This window comes from Salvelinus sp. IW2-2015, linkage group LG13 (assembly GCF_002910315.2).
Source record: "Salvelinus sp. IW2-2015 linkage group LG13, ASM291031v2, whole genome shotgun sequence".
NCBI classification, from domain to species: domain Eukaryota; kingdom Metazoa; phylum Chordata; class Actinopteri; order Salmoniformes; family Salmonidae; genus Salvelinus; species Salvelinus sp. IW2-2015.
Window position 1 is genome coordinate 34,659,760 of NC_036853.1, and position 21,391 is coordinate 34,681,150.

General features: G+C 46.4%; 1 protein-coding gene across 4 annotated transcripts in view; it reads right to left on the reverse strand.

Moving 5' to 3' along the window:
* The window catches only part of LOC111971375 (low-density lipoprotein receptor-related protein 8-like), a 285,885-nt gene that overhangs the window by 11,896 nt on the left and 252,598 nt on the right, over nucleotides 1-21,391 (reverse strand). For 2 of the 4 annotated variants that reach the window (XM_023998125.2, XM_023998124.2), the window contains exons 10-16: nucleotides 20,906-21,077; nucleotides 12,913-13,140; nucleotides 8,966-9,084; nucleotides 7,683-7,822; nucleotides 4,934-5,075; nucleotides 2,067-2,219; nucleotides 1,186-1,584 (exon numbers count right to left, since the gene is read on the reverse strand). In XM_023998125.2, coding sequence (XP_023853893.1) covers nucleotides 1,186-1,584; nucleotides 2,067-2,219; nucleotides 4,934-5,075; nucleotides 7,683-7,822; nucleotides 8,966-9,084; nucleotides 12,913-13,140; nucleotides 20,906-21,077 — 1,353 coding nt within the window. The remainder of the gene's footprint in view (nucleotides 1-1,185; nucleotides 1,585-2,066; nucleotides 2,220-4,933; nucleotides 5,076-7,682; nucleotides 7,823-8,965; nucleotides 9,085-12,912; nucleotides 13,141-20,905; nucleotides 21,078-21,391) is intronic. The other 2 variants (XM_023998127.2, XM_023998126.2) reach the window with 1 other exon arrangement.

The window sequence follows — 21,391 nt, forward strand, 5'->3', positions numbered from 1 at the left end:
TGACCCAAGTTAAACAATTTAAAGGCAATGCTACCAAATACTAATTGAGTGTATGGAAACTTCTGACCCACTGGGAATGTGATGAAAGAAATAAAAGCTGAAATAAATCATTCTCTCTACTATTATTCTGACATTTCCCATTCTTAAAATAAAGTTGTGATCCTAACTGACCTAACACAGGGAATTTTTATCAGGATTAAATGTCAGGAATTGTGAAAAACGGAGTTGAAATGCATTTGGCTAAGGTGTATGTAAACTTCCCGACTGCAACTGTACATACGTGGTGAGTCATCCAGTGTGTTTTTCTGAGTGTCTTTATCTAGAGCAAGCTGAAAGAGCCCGATAAAAGTGGTGTAAGTTGAATCATTGATTTTCTATTTGTCTGTTCAGCACACAGTTTTAACAAAGCTCACCGCAGACGCGGTTTCCCATTGTCACAACTATAATCACAACTGACTTTGTTGTCTTAAAAAAAAGATTGCCCAGGAAACACAATTTAAGCAATTTAAGTCATTTTCATTGTCATTTCATTGTCGTTTTCCATACACAGTATGTTGCTCTCAAGCTGTCGTTGACAATAAAGCTTGTTTGAAAGGAGGACAACAAAAGGAAAAGGGAATGAGTCCTAGAGAGAGGGAGAGAGAGGGAGAGAGAGGGAGAGAGAGACAGGCAGAGCGAGAGAAAGAAAGTGATCCCAGGTCTGCAGGACTCAAGATGACAGATGAGGGAAGGGACAATGGGAAGGGACAATGGGAAGGGACAACGGGTCTGCAAGCGTAAGTTAGCGCTGACAGTTTTCGGGCTGGGTTTCTGCATGAGCACTTCGTGACAACTGCTGGTTGTAAAAAGGGCTTTAAAAATCAATGTGATTGATTGACAGGAAAGCCACACCCCTCTGACGAGGAGAGGAGAGGCAGGGTGGACAGACGTGTGTACTGACTGACGCTCTCATACACTGTAGAGAGTGGCCTAGTCTGTCATTACACACTCAAACTGTCTGTCACAGGTAAAGAGAAGAGAGGTGGAGAACAGAGGGAAGAGCGCTCAGGAGGAAATTTGAATGGGAGAGGAGCTGCTCCGTCGTTGTGACAAGAGTGCGTCATTGTTGATACACATCTGTATATACATGTATAGACACGCCCTCACGGAAACACAAACACACACACACTTCTGAAAGCCACTTACAGCGGTGGGAGAGGTTAGCGTTCTCTCTCTGAATGTTGTTCGGGGGTAGAGGGGGGCTGTGCGCGGAGGTGGAGCGGGGACCAGGGGTGGAGGCCGCAGGCAACGCGGTGGTGGATGAGGAGGTGGAGGGGGGTGTCCTCCATGAAGCTGTGTTCCTGGGGGGAGGAGGAGGGGGGGACGTTGTCGAAGCTGTGGTCGACCGCGTGGTGCTGGGCTGACGTGTGGTTTTGGCCGTATGTGGCCGCGCAGTTGTGGAGGTGGTTGTGGGAGCAGCTGTGGTTGTACTGGTTGGAGTCGTGGTTGTAGAAGTAGCTGTGGTTGTAGTAGTGGCTGTAGTCGGAGCCGGGGTGGAAGTAGTGGTGGTTGTGGTAGGAGCTGCTGTGGTTGTCTTGGGTTTGACTGCAGGGGGGAAGCGCACATTAAACAGAGACCCGAGAGTTATCAGGCTGGCAGCTCGACTGATAGCACAGACAAGCCTTTCCTCGTAAACAGACACAGACAGCGATAGCTGCACAGTTTACATGAACAGACATCAACAAAAATGGGTCTGAACTACTCAAAACTGCCTTCTCTGCACTTACAACTCAGAAAATGCTTGTCGAGCACACATTATAGGGAACACATCATTTTGTATTTACTCAGTTTCTCTCTGGTACAGAGAGAGTATCTGCAGTACAGTTAGGCTGCCCGGTGGCCTGTGTGTGTGTGTGTATTTTCTCTCTCTCTCTCGACGTAGAGAGTCTTCAGAGAGGGGGATAGGAAAAGAAACAGTGTTCCCAGAGGACAGTTTGATTGGCAGATGGAATCATCATCTGTTATCATGTGGGTGAGCTGGGGGAGTGGGGGAAGAAAAAGTGTGTGACACGGTTTAAACAGTTTACCTGTGACACAGCGTCTCATGTCGGGCCCGAGCTCCATGTCATCGGGGCAGGCACAGGTGTACTTGGGGGAGTGGTCTGTGATCTGTGGGGCTTTGAGACACAGGTACTCACAGCCCCCGTTAGGTAGACTGCCCACGTTACAGCTGTCTGGAGCTAGGGAGAAGAAACAACCGAGACATATCACACATTATTGTGAAGTGGGTAACAGGTGCGCTCTCTCGCCCGCCATATGTAACAATGACTTCAAATAGAATCCCAAGTTCAAGAACACTGGGAGGTGGCAGCACGGCAAAAAGTCTCACAAATATTAAGCTCCGTTACAAAACAACYCCCTTCCCGTCCTATAAGGCTGCACACACCTCACTCGGTCTAAAACTGACTTGAGAGAGCGTCTTTGAAATTCTTTGAACTGGGCTTCCAGGGACTTGAGAAACGGCTTTCATGCTCCCTATATTATGCAACCGTGAAGACGAGATGGTAGAGGATGACAATAATAAGGGATGGGATGTGTGCTGTTAGACAGGAGGATGCTGTAAACCCTGCAGAGAACGTGCAATACTCTGCTCGCACAGAAACTCAGCTAGCTTCAAAGTTCAGTTTCACACAGACAAAAAAAAAGAAGCGAAAAAACAAAAGCTGAGGGGGAAATATACTGAAYAAAAAAATRAACGCAAAATGCAACAATTCCAACGATTTTATTGAGTTACAGTTCACATAAGGAAATTGGTCAAGCCAATCAGAATGAGTTTTCCCCCCGACAAAAGGGCGTTATTACAGACAGTAACACTCCTCAGTTTCATCAGCTGTCCGGKTGGCTGGTCTCAGACGATCCCGCAGGTGAAGAAGCCGGATGTGGAGGTCCAGAGCTGGCGTGGTTACACGTGGTCTGCGGTTGAGAGGCCGGTTGGTCCTACTGCCAAATTCTCTAAAACGACGTTGGAGGCGGCTTATGATAGAGAAATTAACATGAAATTATCTGGYAACAGTTCTGGTGGGCATTCCTGCAGTCTTCATGCCAATTGCACGCTCCCTCAAAACTTCTGTTGCATTTTGTTGTGTGACAAAACTGCACATTTTAGAGTGGCCTTTTATTGTGCCCCAGCACAAGGTGCACCTGTGTAATGATCACGCTGTTTAATCAGATTCTTAATATGCCACACCTGTCAGGTGGATGGATTATTTTTGCAAAGTTTATATCCTAACAGGGATATAAACAAAATTGTGCACAACATTTGAGAGAAATAAGCTTTCTGTGCGAAAATAGAACCATTTAAAATGAAGTGTAGGTGTATTGAATGATCTTTCATTTTGGGTTATGAAGTTTATGAAAAGAGTGAGTTAGTGAGTGAGTGAGTGAGTGAGTGAGGAGTTGAGTTGAGTGAGTGAGTGAGTGGAGTGAGTGAGTGAGTGAGTGAGTGAGCTGTGAGTGGAGTGAGTGAGTGAGTGGAGCTGAGTGAGTGAAGTGAGTGAGTGAGTTGAGTGAAGAGAGAGAGAGAGCAGAGAGAGCGAGAGAGAGAGAGAGAGAGAAGAGAGAGAGAGAAGAGAGAGAGAGAGAGAGAGAGAGAGAGAGGAGAAGAGACGAAGAGTCAAAGCAACAAAGCAAAGACAGAGAATAGGGTAACGAAATCTTCCTGAAACCAATTCTGCAGAGGTAGCACTATGATAAATATTTCCCCTTGGAGATACTGTACATGAGAAACTAAATCTGAGTCTCAAATTGCACCAAGTTCCCTATATCGTGCACTACTTTTGTCCAATATGTAGGGAATGGGATGCCATTTGGGACGCAGGCTAACTCTGCAGCAGGCAGCACAGCAGTAGTTCATTCATATATTGCCTCATTTAGACCCAGTGGTTTTGTTTCCAGCTTTAGGACCTGGCATGCTTAATTCTTTGACTTATATTTTATTAGTAGAGCTCTTTATTTAATAATGAGAGACTTTAATTAGCTCCACTCTACTGGCACTGAGACAAGACTGGCATGCCTCTGAATGAGAAGGGGAAAACAAAGGATCAAAACACAATGCACACACACACAGGCGTGCACCGCACATGCTTGCACGCACGCACACACGCGCTCACACACACCACTTAAGGAGGCATACACATTTTCCAGTGTAACACACAAGCAGACAGACATATACAGTTGAAGTCGGAAGTTTACATGCACTTAGGTTGGAGTCATTAAAACTCGTTTTTCAACCACTCCACAATTTTCTTGTTAACAAACTATAGTTTTGGCAAGTCGGTTAGGACATCTACTTTTGGCACTTGACCCATTTCTTCCTCAGGCAAAATAACACAGCCAGTTTTGTTCCAGTGCTCTATCCCCCAAAATACTACAACATAAATACTGTAACTACGACTGCTACTACTACTGTCTGTATGTGTGTATACACTGAGTATACCACACATTGGGAACACCTTCCTAATATTGAGTTGCCCCCCCCCACCCCTTTTGCCCTCAGAACAGCCTCAATTCGTTGGGACGTGGACTCCACAATTGTGTCAAATTGGCTGGTGTCCTGTGGGTGGTGGATTATTCTTGACACACACGGGAAACTGTTGAGCGTGAAAAACGCAGCAGCGTTGCAGTTCTTGACAGATACCGCCGCGCCTGGCACCTACTACCATACCCCGTTCAAAAGGAACCTAAATCTTTTGTCTTGCCCATTCACCCTCTGAATGGCACACGTCCACAATCCACGTCTCAATTGTCTCAAGGCTTACAAATCCTTCTTTATTGAAGTGAATTTTGACAACGTGACATCAATAAGGGATCATAGCTTTCATCTGGATTCACCTGGTCAGTCTGTGTCATGGAAAGAGCGGGTGTTCTTAATGTTTTGTACGCGTCTGTCACTCACCTCTGGGTTGCCGTAGTTCGTGGAACACCACTACGTCCAGAGGGTTGTTGAGGTGTTCGGCTAGCGTAGCCACGTCGCGGCCTGTTAGCCTGTTAGCGCTGTAGATCGCCTCATCCTCCAGGTCTGTCCAGTACACACGGTCCTGGAAGACAGGGGAGAGTTGGGATGGGATAGACTCAGTCCTCAACATACCATAAGCAGTTTTTCTTCTAAGGTGCACGGGGCAGAGGGACGAGAGGCAATCGCTGGGAGTCATGGAGAGGCTCAAGTCATATCTGCCTGCAGATAAGGGGGCCCCATTGTTGCCACAGACACATCTAAGTATGACCAGGGCGTTCTAAGGCAACTCAATGACCATTTTTATGATCCAATATCATTCCAAAATCTACAGTAAAGAGGAAGTAGCATATCACACTACGTGGTGCTCCCATACGCTGATGAAGGTCTTTTACAGTAGGTGTAAGGAGAAAACAGTCATTGACTTCCATCGGTACATGTAATGACTTTTCCCTATACATCGAGTGGGGCTATACTCCGAAGCAGTCCAAATGGACCCAGACCTGATCCAGATTTACAACTTTTAATTACTTTCTGTCCTTTTCTCTCTCTCTCCCTCCCTCCCTCTCTTCCTCAGCACACCTCCTCTCTCTCTCTCTCTCTGACTCTCTCTCTTTCTCATCTAATGCCTCCTTATCAGCCTCTCCAGTGATACCATAGCAGCAGGAGCGGAGGATGAGGTGATGGTTCCACGGTTGCCAAGGCAACCTCGGATTCATCTGCAACCACGAGCAGACATGAAACGAGAGAGAGAGAGAGACAGAAGAGGAGAGAGAGTTTGTGAGAGAGTGAGAAAGAGAGAGAGAGCGCGAGAGAAACAGAGGGAAAGGGATAAGAGGTAGAGAGAGAGAGAGAGAGAGAGAGAGAGAGAGGGAGAAAGATCGACATTGAGAGATGTGGAGTAAAGGGGCTAACTGACTCTGGCATGTGCTCAGGCTTAGTCCCTCGGTCTCAATTACGGTGAGGTGCAGAAATAGGTTTGTTTACAAAGCCTTGTGTTTCTAAAGGTCAGCTGACAGCAGGAGGTCTGGTGCAGGTGGTTCCTGGGTGCATTATCTAACCTCCCTGGATTATCAATGGAGGATTCTTTTATCCTCCATCTCTCCTTGTTTTTCTTTCTCTCCTTCTCCATCCCTCTCTCTCTCTCGCTTTCGCTCTCCCTCTCTCTCAGGGATGATTCAATTCAGATAACCTTTTTAAAACATGACAGGAGTGCCCAAATGATATAGGACAAATATCCTCAGGATGATAAACCTTCCTCCCCTCTTCTTCTCTCCCTCCTTTTGTTTTAAAACTTCACAGGGCAAAGTTGAGGCATTGCAGCCACGTACAGGTACAACTCTGGGCTTAACAGTGAGATCAAGGTGACTCTTTCATGTCTGAAGGCTTTATCCCCGAGCCACTACCTGCCATGAGACAACCACCTCCTTATTGGCCATTGTGGGTGAGTGAGTGTATTCCTGTTCTAGACAGCTTACCTCCCAGGCCTTTAACACTGATCTAAGATCAGTCATCTCCCAGCCTTTAACACTACCGGCCCTGACACTACTACACTTAACACTGGTTCTGGATCAGCTCAGTTCTACTCACACCTTTCCTCGCATTACATCATATTATTCCTTATGGGAAATGTCCGACAAGCTGTACGGAAGGGCCGATATCCACTGGGCAGGGTGTCAGCTCCTGTAGATGATAGTTCAGTAAAAGCCTGGAGAGTTCTTTCAGGTAAGCTGTCTAGAACAGGAGTACACTCAGTCACCCACAATGGCCGATTAGAAAGGGCATTGCACTCATCTGTCAGTCCCTCGCATTCTCTCCATCCCACCCCTGCACAAACCTGTCAGTCCCTCACTCTACTCTGATTGTCAGTCTGTCTGCTCTGCCCGTCACAGCCCATCCACACAGTCAGCTCCCATCTCAGTCCCTCTCACCCCACCCTATCCAGCTCAGACAACAGTGAAACAAAGATGGGGAGGACAAACATTTTCCTGTTTACAACACCCCGGCCACAGGCCTCGGGGAGGAGAGTCGAGGTGGTGTGGAGAGTCCTTCCCTGTCGGCGAACTAGGCTGTGATGTATGACCCCTCTACCCCTCCATCCTCTAGGGCCCTGCAGTACTGAGGACCAGAGGCTTGAACCGCTGGAACTGTAGAGGATTTTTAATTTGGTTTTTTTCTTCCTGGGTGCTGGCTACTGCAGAACACAGAGCTGGAGGATATGAATCTTAGAGTGGTCTGTGTGTTCTAACCGCTGCTGCCACAAAGAGACTGGGATAGTGGTCTCACACACACACACACACACACACACACACACACACACACACTCTGGTCATGATGGATTTCCCTCTGAAAGAAGAGTGTCTCCCTCTGTGTGCATCCTCCGCCAGTACCACATTATCAGTGATATACTGGTAGCCCTTAGAGCAGCCAGCCCTCTGTAATCTCATCCAATCCCCCGACTTTCCAATCTCCATTATTACTCCTTATTGCCACCGTTTAGCTCTTATTGGCCATCTCCCTCCTCACTACCTGTTCATTATCACCTCCATCGACCCTGTACACCACTCATCTGGCATGCCCGGCTCATACAGTAGCAGGGATCTTCCTGTGACGATGACACAGCAGCTGTTGAAAGAGACTGCCGCTAGTATGTCACAGTCCCCCCCCACTCCCCCACCGCTCCCCTCCGTACCTCGAAGACGGTGAGTGCGAAGGGGTGCCCCAGGTGGTTCTGGGAGCTCAGCAGCACTTTGCGGTTGTCACCGTTTAGGTCAATGCTGGAGAGCAGGTGCAGCTTAGAGTCCACCCAGTAGAGACGCCTGTTAGATAGGTCTGAGAGAGGGGAGGGTAGACGGAGAGAGCGAGAACGGGGGAGAGAGAGGGATGTGAGAGAGGGTGGGTGAGAGGGGGAGGAAGACAGGGAGAGGGAGAGAGAGAGAGAAAAAAGAAAACGAGTGGGAGGTCAGGTTAATGTACTGTACAACACTCCTTCGGAAGTTAACGAGAAAAGGTCTAGACGGAGAGCTTGATGGAGTTCTGGTTCCTATAGAATATCAATCAACTTTGACAGCAAGGCCCTCTAGTTAGTGAAGGCCCTCCATCAGCGATCAGAAGGTTGCTGGTTCAATCCCCAGGTGGGGAATACTGCCAAAATRCCCTTGAGCCTGGCACTTATCTTCACCTGACCGAATGCTAATATCAATCTATTACAACTGGTTGTGTGTAGGTGTGTAGTAGGCAAGTTGCTATGGAATCACATAAGCAGGTCAGCAAAATAAATGTGTATGTAATAACACAGCTGCAGGGGTGTGAATCAGGTAACAGTGGTGCTGAATGAATTCACAACCTCACCTCTCTCCACTCACACAATAAAGCATTCTTATCTACTCTGTCTGCCTGCTGGCTGTGAAATAGATTACAAAGGGAAAATAATCCCCTTTTTCCCCCCCCAAAGAAACCAAATTAGCCAGCCAGAGCTATTCTCTCTTTTACTCTCGCTCCTCTAACCCTCGACATAATTTGTTTTCATACAGATGTAGCCCAGACTAGCGACACCTCAATTCCACCTCTCTCTCTCCCTGCTCTCTGCTCTGTCATTTTACGTCTCATCATTAGTGGTGAGCAGGGAGAGGAGAGGAGTAAAATTGGCACAGGCCCGCTGAGGGATGGAAGGGCGGATGATTGGGGTATTGATGGCAGAGCTTTGGCCACTTCTTTCACAGCCTGTTGAATGAACAAACGACACACTGATTGATGACAGAGAACCGCTGACTGAGTGACTCATGACTGTCTTTTGCGAACACTTCCTTATTCATCACGATTCTTCATCTTATTTCAACTTTTGCTCTTCATCTTTTTTTTCCTATTATCGCTACTCACCTCCCTCTCTCTCCCTGTCTTCACTTCCCTCCCATTTGTCTCTGTATCAGTTCTCCTCATGTAGCTCTTCCTCCCTCCCTGCGGTACCAGTCTTACCCAGAGTGATGCCGTTGGGCCATTCAATCCTCTCGGACACGAGTACCTGGCGGTCCACTCCGTTCATGCCAGCCTTCTCTATCTTAGCCTGGGTCCCCCAGTCGGACCAGTACATAAACCTAGGGGAGGAGAGAGACAGGAGTTAGAGAGCACAATGACAGTAACAAGAACCATTCCGGAGGATAGCTTTGCAGAGAGAGGAGAGAGAAGGAGAGACACTTCACCTCCCATCTCTATCACAGAGACAAAGTCGAACTGTGTGCATGTTACCCAGGCGGCACCTCTCTCTTCACGTTGTACTTCCATGATAGAAATAGTGATACACAGACCAGAGGGGACCGTTACGGCTGTTACGGTGACCGTATTACCGCCACGCCGGCAGTCGCAAGTCATGATCCGCAGTCAAATTCAACAGGACCGTTTACTCCAGGTAACTAGGCTTCTCCCGAAACTGTGCTCTGATGCCAGATTAAATTGAGAATAGTGTGATGGGTGACAATATGATCACTTGTGAATTATGCCCAGCGTGTGCAGTCTAAGGCAAGAAACAGCGCATGGCTTTTTTTGGGGTGATTTTTGTCATGTAGCCTAGCCTATAGGGCTATATATTTTGATATGGTTTGTATAACAACTAAAGTGGCCAAATAACTCCARACTTAGCTTATAGGCCCAGGACCCCTGGAACACGTTTGGAGAGCATATAGCCTACAGAGGCGAGTGAAACAAGTGTTCTTATAAGCCCAAACACCGTGAAATCGTGAGTGAAAACAGTTCTGACAGGCCACTATTTAAAATAGGATCCCAGCWTTCTCATGCTGCTATATTTATTGCTTAGTTCTTAAAATTAACCACATTAATCCGCTTTACAACCGGTGGAGCCTACCTGACACAGGCAGCGCGTGAGTTCCAAGTTTGGCGAAGCTAATTGTCACCATAAAAATGCACCTTTATCATAAAGCATTCCAATGCATCATCGCATTTGCAGACTTAACAGTGCCTTCGGAAAGTATTCAGACCCCTTGACTTTTTCCACATTTTGTTACGATACAGCCTTACTCTAAAATGGATTAAATAAAAATGGATCCTCATCAATCTACACACAATACCCCATAATGACAAAGTGAAGGTTTTTAGAAATACCTTATTTACATAAGTATTCAGACCCTTTGCTATGAGACTCGAAATTGAGCTCAGGTGCATCCTGTTTCCATTGATCATCCTTGAGATGTTTCTACAACTTGATTARAGTTCACCTGTGGTAAATKAAATTGATTGGACATGATTTGGAAAGGCACACACCTGTCTATATAAGGTCSCACAGTTGAYAGTGCATATCAGAGCAAAAACCAAGCCATGARGTTGAAGGAATTGTCCGTAGAGCTACGAGACAGGATTGTGTCGAGGCACAGATCTGGGGAAGGGTACCAAAACATTTCTGAAGCATTCAAAGTCCCCAAGAACACAGTGGCCTCCGTCCTTCTTAAATGATAGAGATGGCCTCCCGGCCAAACTGAGCAATCGGGGAAGAAGGGCCTGGAAGGGTCACTCTGACAGAGCTCCAGAGTTCCTCTGTGGAGATGGGAGAACCTTCCAGAAGGACAAGCATCTCTGCAGCACTCCACCAATCAGGCCTTTATGCTAGAGTGGCCAGACGGAAGCCACTCCTCAGTAAAAGGCACATGACAGCCCTCTCGGAATTTGCCAAAAGGCACCTAAAGACTCTCAGACCATGAGAAACAAGATTTTCTGGTCTGATGAAACCAAGATTGAACTCTTTGGCCTGAATGCCAAGTGCCACGTCTGGAGGAAAGCTGTGGGGATGTTTTTAGCGGTAGGGACTGGGAGACTTGTCAGRATCGAGGGAAAGATGGACAGAGCAAAGTACAGTGAGATCCTCTGGAAAGACCTGAAAATAGCTGTGCAGCAACGCTCCTCATCCAACCTGACAGAGCTTGAGAGGATCTGCAGAGAAGAATGGGAGAAACTCCCCAAATACAGGTGTGCCAAGCTTGTAGCGTCATAGCCAAGAAGACTYGAGGCTGTAATCGCTGCCAAAGGTGCTTCAACAAAGTACTGAGTAAAGGGTCTGAATACTTATGTAAATGTAATATTAAAGTTTTTTTTTCTATACATTTGCAAAAAAATCTAAAAAAAACTTTTTGCCTTGTCATCCTCTCCCCGAACGTGATCAAGACAAAGGAGATGATTGTGGACTACAGGAAAAGGAGGACCGAGCACGCCCTCATTCTCATCGACATGGTTGCAGTGGAGCAGGTTGAGAGCTTCAAGTTCCTTGGTGTCCACATCACCAACAAACTAACATTGTCCAAGCACACCATGGCAGTCATGGTGAGGGCACGACAAAACCTATTCCCCCCCAGGAGACTGAAAAGATTTGGCATGGGTCCTCAGATCCTCAAAAGGTTATACAGCTGCACCATCGAGAGCATCCTGACTGGTTGCATCACTGCCTGGTTTGGCAACTGCTCGGCTTCCGACCACAAGGCACTACAGAGGGTAGTGCGAACGGCCCAGTACATCACTGGGGCCAAGCTTCCTGCCATTCAGGACCTCTATACCAGGCGGTGTCAGAGGAAGGCCCTAAAAATTGGCAAAGACTCCAGCCACCCTAGTCATAGACTGTTCTCTCTGCTACCACACGGCAACGGAGCGCCAAGTCTAGGTCCAAGAGGCTTCTAAACAGCTTCTACCCCCAAGCCATAAGACCTCTGAACATCTAGTCAAATGGCTACCCAGACTATTTGCATTGCCTACTATTTACATATAGCCCAACATTTGTATCACAACTAAAGTTGCATAAATAATTCTAAATKAATTGCTCAACATAAGATAGCTGCATGTGCGCACTCCCTCAGGAAATAGTTTGGGGGGGAAAATCCTTTCTATTTATTCAGCTGTGTTCAATTCTATTCTTCTTACTATAAAATAATACAAAATAATGCCACAGGTATTATAAGCCAAAGCCAGCGAGATCAGGGCCTAACATAAGGACAACTCAGAATATGTTMTTCTGTTCTTCTGGAATAGGCTACATTTTCTTCATATCATGTTTCTTTAGACCTGCCTAAAATAAATAATGGATTTATTGKGATGGCTAAGGCTATATCAAKTGGATTTATTCGACTTTTTAAATGTAGATGATCCAAAAGTCTGCCTCAATGGCTTTTAGGCTATGTGTCGAAGCCATGAGATGCTTAACGTGTTCATGTTAATTAACGGTCCATTGCCGTGAGACCGACAGTTATTTGCATGACAATCACTGGCTGATAAAGTTTTATGACCGCCACAGCCCTAGGGACAGTTAGCAAACATTCTCTTTTCTCTCTCTGTAGTAGGGAACCAAACCTGGATTGGGCTCATTTGCATGTGTTACATGCTTGTCTAGCTCAGTAATGTTGTGGAAAGAAGGGCCTAAGGGAATAGAGTCGTCAGGCAGACCCAGGGAGATCGGAGATGAGAGGAGCTTAAGTGGTGAGAGAGCTGTGACGCTGCAGACTGAGATGCTAGCTTGCAGCTACTGATGCCTACAGCTACTTCTGACAGAAAGAGAGGGAGGGCGAGAGAGAGGGAGGGAGATGAAGGGATAGAGGGAGAGGGAGAGAAGGACATGGAGGGGAGGGGAGAGGGAGGAAGGCAGGAAGGGAGAGAGGGAGGTCACAAACAAGGCAATAAGCTGAGAGAAAAGAGCAGGTGGCCACCTGCTCCAGTGCTCTGACCAGATGGCCAACACATCATGAAAAAAATATAAAGCCTCATGGACAGTCAACCCGTCTTACTTTCTCACCCAATCGGTCTCTCTCACCCTCTTTCAACTTTGWTTTTCTCCCTGCCTCCCTGCCTCCCTCACTTCCTTCACCCCCCACCTACTCCCAACTCTACCCCACCTTCACCCCTAATTCTCTCCCATACCCCCTCCCCCCTCGTACCCTTGTCGGGGGTCCACAGCGATAGCACGCGGTTCGCTCAGCTCCGTGGCAATCAGGATCCTCCTCTTCTTGCCGTCTCCCGTGGCGACAGAGATGGTCTTGTCTCCGGAGTCGGTCCAGTAGATGTTYTTGTGAACCCAGTCTACTGCCAGGCCCTCTGGAGAGGTTAGAGCTGTCTCGATCAGAGTCACCTGCTCCGACAAATCACTGGCCTTGTTGATGTATGCACTGGGGAGACAGAGAAGAAGAGGTTCTCATGACGTTACTATAACACGTACTTGTAAAGACACATGGATAGTACATTAAGACATTTAGAAAGAGGGAGAGAACACACACYGTTAACTAATAATATCAAACCACTCTGTAGTACAAAACAATATGACTGATACATTACATTGAACAAAGCCAAACGTCTGACACAAGAGTTTAACTGAGTAAAAAAGCTAAGGTATCCATCTGATAGGCTGTTGTCAACATGGGGGAGGGACTGCCACATGTGACTCCCAAATGTTGTAACATTGCGAAGGGCTCTGTATAGCTCCGCATTGACACGATAGGTTTACGGGTAGGTGGGGGCGGTACATCCTGTATAAACACAAACTCACTTCCTTGACAACAGCTCTGCACTGCTCCGAGAAGCGCAAGAAGTATGAATGTCCTGACTTCTGCTGAGGCCATATGGCCKTAAATGCTGTATGGCCAATGCAGACGTACAACGCACTTCTCTCTCCATAATGCGCTCTCTCCCGCCAATTTGCGCACAGTCATTGTTTCATAACTTCATTCTGTGAATTGTTTGCGTTTGATTGTTAGTGTATATCTATTCCCCCTTACATATATCACCAGTACTACATTTGCCGTTAATTCCTATAATTTCTAATCCACGATGTTTGTTACGGTAATTATTTTAATGCATTCAATAGTATTATACCAGTCTTCATTGTCTGAGTGGACAAATTGTTTGCAGAGTATGTTCAAATCAAATCAAATTTTATTTGTCACATACACATGGTTAGCAGATGTTAATGCGAGTGTAGCGAAATGCTTGTGCTTCTAGTTCCAACAGTGCAGTAATAGCTAACAAGTAATCTAACAATTCCCCAACAACTACCTAATACACACAAATCTAAAGGGGTGAATGAGAATATGTACATATAAGTATATGGATGATCGATGGCCGAGCGGCAAAGGCAAGGTGCAATAGATGGAATAAAATACAGAATATACATATATGATATGAGTAATGTAAGATATGTAAACAATATTAAAGTGGCATTACTTAAAGTGGCATTTAAAGTGACTAGTGATCCATTTAATAAAGTGTCCAGTGATTGGGTCTCAATTAGAAAACACACACACGACACTCTGCATGGCTGGGGGGAGAGAGAGACAGAGAGAGAGACAGAGACAGAGAGAGACAGAGAGAGACAGAGAGACAGAGAGACAGCGAGAGAGAGCGAGAGAGAGCGAGAGAGAGCGAGAGAGAGGAGAGAAGAGAGACAGAGCGAGAGAGAGAGCGAGAGAGAGAGAGAGAGAGATGAGAGAGAGAGAGAGAGAGAGAGCGAGACGAGAGAGCGAGAGAGCGAGAGAGAGAGAGAGAGAGAGAGACGACGAGAGACAGACAGACAGACAGACAGACAGACAGACAGCAGACAGACAGACAGCAGACAGACAGATTCAGAGAGATTCAGAGCCCAGTACAGGGAAAATAGAAAGGGACAGCGAAAGCACTGAAAATCCATTTGATTATTTTGCCCGTCCCCAGTCCAAGGATTTTACTTATTTTATCAGTACCACACAAAAACAAACCTCTCAAAGAGTCATTCCCAATGTATTCCACTATAAAGACAAAATGCTGACATACTATGAAGTAACTCACTCCTTGTTCTGCTCAGTTTGTCTTGCATTCGCAAAACCTTCAGCCAGTGATAGTGCATTTGTCAAAGGAGGCATGCAGGCCTGGAAACATGCCCATCAGAGAGTACAGGAACATGAGAGAAGCATTTTTCCTCGAGCCAGCAAAGCAGACATCCTTACCCTTCTGAGTGATAAGCAAACGTCAGTTCAACGAGACCAGGTCAGAAAGGAGGCGATTGATTGATGTATTTTAAAGTTGAAAGTATTGGTAAATGTGGGCTTAGCTACAGAGGACACAGACACAAAGCTGCATATAACTTGGAAAACATAGCCGTCAATCATGGCAAGTTTCTTGAGCTTACATTGTTGCTAAGCAGATATGATGTCTGCCTACAAGAGCATGTTAGTGGTTGCATTGAGAAGAGCAAGAAGCAGATGGGAAGTAAAGGACGAGGGTCCTTGGTAACTATGACGTCCAAAACAACAGCAAATAAAGTCATTGAAGTCATCAGAATGTTGATTCAGCAGACACCTTGCTGTTGAAAGTGAGAAAGGCAGGGATGTTCTCAATACAAATGGACACAACACAGGATTTAACATCCAAAGACCAGTGTGCAGCAGCTCTGCGATATGTCACTGATGTTGTCCACCAGAGACTCATTGCGGTCATTGACTGAGTCATCGACTGGAAAGTACTTTGTGGACCCTGTGAAACAGACCCTTGAGAAGATGGACATAGATATCAAACAGTGTGTCGGTAATGCAACAGACGGAGCAGCTAATATGCGGGGACAACACAGGCGCTTCTCTGCATTGCTCACAGGAGAGTCTCCTAACCAAGTACACATATGGTGTTACTCACATGTCCTCAACCTTGTGCTAACTGACACCACTGGGGTTGTTGTGGCAAGTGAATCCCTTTTCTCACTACTGAGTGACATTGTAGTGTTCATTCGAGATTCCTACAAGCGCACAAAGCTATGGGAGGAAACCAGTGAGGACAGGAGACACAGACGGCTTGATGTAATTGGTGAAACACGCTGGTGGGCCAAAGACGAGGCCCTGAGGAAAGTATTTGGAAGCTTTGCAAAGCCTGACCGTACACTTTACACGGATGTGATCATCACTATGGAAAGAATTGAAAAGGATGTGACCATAAAACCTGGCATCCGAAGGAAGGCCCAAGGGTACAAGGATGTTCTCCTAAAGTATGAAACTATACTCACAGTTGAGTTTTTCTCTGGATTTTTGAGCAGACGTCCCCTCTCTCTAAACACTTGCAAACAAGTGGCATGGATATCGTAACAGCAGAGCACTTGGTGACAGGAACGGAAGATAACCTCAGAAAGTGTGCCCGAGACTTTGCGAGTGTGAAAGGGGCAGCAAACGACTTTGTTGAGTGGGCCAATGGCATTCTGGAGGAGCAGCAGGACTGTGATGCCGAAGCTCAGACTGCTCTCCCAGAGAAGAGAACAAAAAAAAGAAGAGAAAACCAGGTGAGTTGGCAGAAGACGAGCCCATTGCTAATACAGACATGGATTACAAAATCAAGATCCACAATGTGGTACTGGACACTCTTGTTGAAAGTATTCACCGCCGTTACGCAGCAAATGCAGTGCTGTGTGCAGATGTCTCCTGCATGAATCCCAAGCATTTTCCTGAGAACAGAGAAAAGGGCCTTCCAAAGACAGCCATGAAGGAGCTCAGCAAATGCTTACTGGAATTTGATGAACATGCCACTGTTGAGGCATTGCAGGCTGAACTGATCAGCCTTGCACAACAGTGGGAAAGACTGAAACAGTCAGCATTGGAGAAGTACAACACCAGGGCCCACCAGTGTTGAATCAGGCAAAGGCTCTGAGGATCCTGATGAAAGTGTGGAGTTCGTGAGCAGATGTTGTTCCACATGTAAAAACTGCCCGATATGCTGCTATCTTCTCCTGTCTCAGTACAATCTGCTCACGGATGCGTATGACATCATTGGTTTGGGCTACAAGTTCCTCCTCACCCAATCCATCACTCAGGTGTCTTGTGAGAGGACCTTCTCCACCCGGAAATTCGTGAAGAACCACCGAAGAACCTCCCTCACTCAAGTGAACCTTRAAGCGTTCCTTTTGATGGCAACAGAGAAGGAGGTTGTTATGGGACTTGACAAAGATGACATCATTGACAAGATGGCAGAGAGCAGTGAGTTACTGCGCCGCCTACTGGTTTACTAGTGGTAATTACTTCCTGGTTACTCTGAAGTAGCTACGCTATGACTCTTCCTTAATTAACAGGCTGACATGGGTGAAATAAAATTTGCTGTGAGTTAAAGCTTTTGTACAGAGGCATGTTTTGTGGACTTTCGTATTATACTTACAGTTATGTAGCCAATGTTCAATTTCATTGACTCAGTGTATAGATGTGTTCATTGTTGTGCTGTTGGCTTTATGGACACCAGTGAGTGAACATTGTAATCTACATTTTTTTTGTAGAGGAGTGCTTTTTCAACTTTTGTATTATACTTACTTACATTGTTGTAGCTAATGTTCGAGTTCAGTGAATGTGTGAAGTCTTTGGATACTTTTGATATGCTTGATGCTTGAATATAAAGATAATAATTTGAACATTTGAGCTAACTCTGTACATCTCATTCTCTTTGTTTTGTGTCTAGCCTTGTACATTTGTATGTGCTATGATTGGTGTATTCCTAGTGAGGTTTTGAGGTTGCACCCATAGCCATAGCATACCTTGAAAACTCAGTATTCAGATAGGCTACTTGTTGGTCAGTCCCAAATGTTTGTATTTTGTCATGTGGATAACTTTCTTCCCAGATGAACATAGTGCCCAAATTTATAACTAGTTTGGTACGCGTTACATCAACAAATAGGGTTAGTGTCACGCCCTGGCCTTAGTTATCTTTGTTTTCTGTATTATTTTAGTTAGGTCAGGGTGTGACATGGGGGATGTTTGTGTGTGTTTGTCTCATCTTGGGTTGTATTGTCTAGGGAGTTTTTGTAGAGTTCATGGGGTTGTGTTCAGTGTAGGTGTTTAGGTAAGTCTATGGTTGCCTGGAATGGTTCTCAATCAGAGACAGCTGTCTATCGTTGTCTCTGATTGGGARCCATATTTAAGGCAGCCATAGGCATTGGGTAGGTTGTGGGTAATTGTCTATGTCTATGTTGCATGTGTGCACGTAGTTTGTATAGCTTCACGTTTTTGTATTAGTTTGTCAGTGTTCTTCAGTTTTCGTCTTCGTTATATTAAAAGAAGATGTATTCATATCACGCTGCGCCTTGGTCCACTCTTTCACCTGAAGACGATCGTGACAGTTAGCCTACAAAATTAGCGGTCTGATGGTTTGCGTGAACAGGGTGGCCTGGGATGGAGTCAATTTCCCAGCCTGAATTATTATTTCAGTCCGCCCCTGGGTTTGTCTATATATGGAAAATACACGTTTCAAATTTCTGACCAACCGATTGATCGAAAGAACAGACCACTTTCGGTCGACCAAGATTTTTTGGGGTCAGGGACAGCCCTACCATGTGCACAAAGCGAGGTCCATACAGAAATGGTTTGTCGAGATCGATGTGGAAGAACTAGACTGGCCTGCAATGAGCCCTGACCTCAACTCCATCGAACACCTTTGGGATGAGTTGGAAAGACGAGAGCGAGCCAGGCCTAATCGCACAACATCAGTGCCCTACCTCACAAATGCTCTTGTGGCTGAATGGAAGCAAGTCCCCGCAGCAATCTAGTGGAAAGCCTTCCCAGAAGAGTGGAGGCTGTTATAGCAGCAAAGGTGGGACCAACTTCATATTAATGACCATGATTTTGGAATGAGATGTTTGACGAGCAGGTGTCCACATACTGTTGGTCATGTAGTGTACCTCTGATAGGCTGTTGTCACTATTAGGGGGGACTATCCTGGCCAGTAAAACCTCTGATAGGCTCTTGTCACCGTGGGGGGGGGACTGTACTGGCCAGGAATACCCAGACAGGGACACTTTAACCTGACACACMTTTAACAACTTCTGCCCTCCTCCTGCAGATGTATGATCTTAATTTGAGCAAGTTTGCTACAGCAGGAAAATAATCCTGCAGCAACAGGAAATGTGAAATGCTAAATGTGGATTATAATTAATGGACATTTTTGTTGGGGTTGATACATTCTTTTGTAAGGGAAAACAAAAATTCTAWGTGGAAATTACAAACTTCAGAAGCCATTTTAAAACTCAAATACACTATAAGTTTTACATTTCCTGCAATGCAGGAAAKTTCTCATGCAAATGAATGATCAAATTAAGATCCAACATCAGTACTTCCTACAGAAAACAGCTGTTCGGATGGGCCTGTCTCCTTTGATCAGCAGACAAAACAGCCAGCCACTCTTCTTGTCTGACTTGTCTGAGAAACAGCAACGAGATGAGCTGAGAGGAGAGAGAGCAGCTTCACTATGGAWCATTACACCTCCACTACCTGGCTAGGCCTGTAGGATCGATTTGGTATTACCGGGACGCAATGTCACAATTTACACAACAGGGAGATAGAGGGAGTAAAAGCTGGGAGAGTGGAACCGAGGAGGACGGTGTTGAATAAGAAAACGAAGAGCGGTGTTAAGAGTTAGGAGCAGGATGAGACAGAGACTGATGAGATACACATGGGGAAGAACACGAGAGAGAGAGCGAGAGAGACGGCTGGGGACAGACAGGGGAGGTAGATCGTCTCGTTAATTAGCTGTGCTATTGTTTATTTATTATTTATTTATTTATTGTTGATCTCAGATGTAATAATCCCAGCAGGGCTGCATCGACTGCATAGACCGCCACCACGCTAATCACTATTAATTAGAGACAGAATAACGAGGGAGGACGATAACACTGGCTCACCACAGACACACCTCACCGCTCCTCCCCAAAGAACCAATCTYGCGTAATAAGTTACGACTAGTACACAACAGGGGAACTTATAATATCCGTAGCTTCCCAGTGGGTATCGAGCTGTGTGGGCGGTGGCTAACATTAGCACGGCAGGGATTGGTACACAACACTGCAATTTCAGACCAGAGTGCGGAGAAGTGTATATGAATGATACTCGTGCACCAATACTCGTCTACAGCATGTGCACCTGATGTGGCACTCCAGAAGGAGGTGTATAGGTTCTTTGCACTTAAGACACCACCAGTGAGTGCCCTCGTGGTATGTGCTAATGTGCTAGTGCTGAAGTGGATTACATAAAGACTAGGTATACATTCCAAATGAGTGTATTTGTGTCCTCTCTCCTCCTCGGGCCCTGGGGTGTGTGTGGGTGCGTGAGTGTGTGTGATGAGTAATGGGGTGATTATTCAGGCTGAGGAATTAGAGGCAGCATATGGTCCGACTGAGATGATTTAGTGCCCCTCCCTCCTGCCCACTACCTGGCAGCCTTAGAGTTACACCAACAGATACAGGCAGGGATGGTGGCAAGCTTGTCACGCACGCACGCACGCACGCACGCACGCACGCACACGCACGCACACGCACACGCACACGCACACACACACACACACCAGTGTGTGTTTCTGGCTATATGTGTGAAGGACAAACAGCCCCGTCCTGCACTATCCATCTCTCCATTCCACGTGTACTTCAGGCATCAGCGTCATCAGCAATAGAGATTTGAGGAGCGGTGGATGGGAAAGAAGCGAGTGCGTAGGAAGAGCCGGGACGGTTTTTCTTCCACCTCATTCCGAATGTTCTGGCAATCAGCACATTGTTTACCCTGACAGAAATAGAAGCTAGTACGTGTACCGCATGCTCGTACGCATGTCCAGTGGTTTTCTTTTGCACACTAATGAGGCACTCTCAATGCAAACAGGCCTGGATGGGCAGAGCTGTGACTCATGAGCCCGCCACTACACATAGAGAGTAGTGGTGTGGTGCAGCCTTCAGTAGCCATCAGCGTACACACTCAGTCAGTCAAGAGAGGAGAGAGTAGAGAGACGAGCAAGGCCACTCTGTAATGTCAGGCCGATAAGCGACCTCTCTTTTGATTCACACAGACAGCAGATGGATAAAAGCTTCGAGTGAGTGTACATATATTGGATTGTGCACTGTGTGTGTGTGTATGTGTGTGTGTGTATGTGTGTGTGTGTGTATGTGTGTGTATGCGTTACCTGTAGATCTTGCGGTGGTAGAGGTCACACCAGTACATCTTGTTGGTGGTGACGTCCACATCCAGGGCTACAGCGTTCTTCAGCGTGGGGACCACCTGGGTGTAGTCTTTCTTCACTAGGTCAATACGACGGATCTCGTGACGGTTGGTGAACATCAGGTACGGGCTCTTCCCTGGGAGACAACAGAGAGAGACGCAGCATGAGAACATTCCGATGGATGAAAACATTGACACAGACCCGAGGCAAGCATTACTACGACGGCAGAAGTAGAAGCTCGCCCCTGAGACGGAACGTAGACGGAAAACAACCATGAGAACGTCACGGCGACGAGAACATCGGTAGAGAGGGTTAAGTCCCCAGTCAAGTCATACCGAAGAAAATGGGACCTGAAGACTCTCTGCTTGCCTTGGTACTCAGCATTAAGGCATGGATTGAGGGTTAGGCCCTGCGGCAGACCATTATCCTGTCTAGGTGGTGTACTTGTAC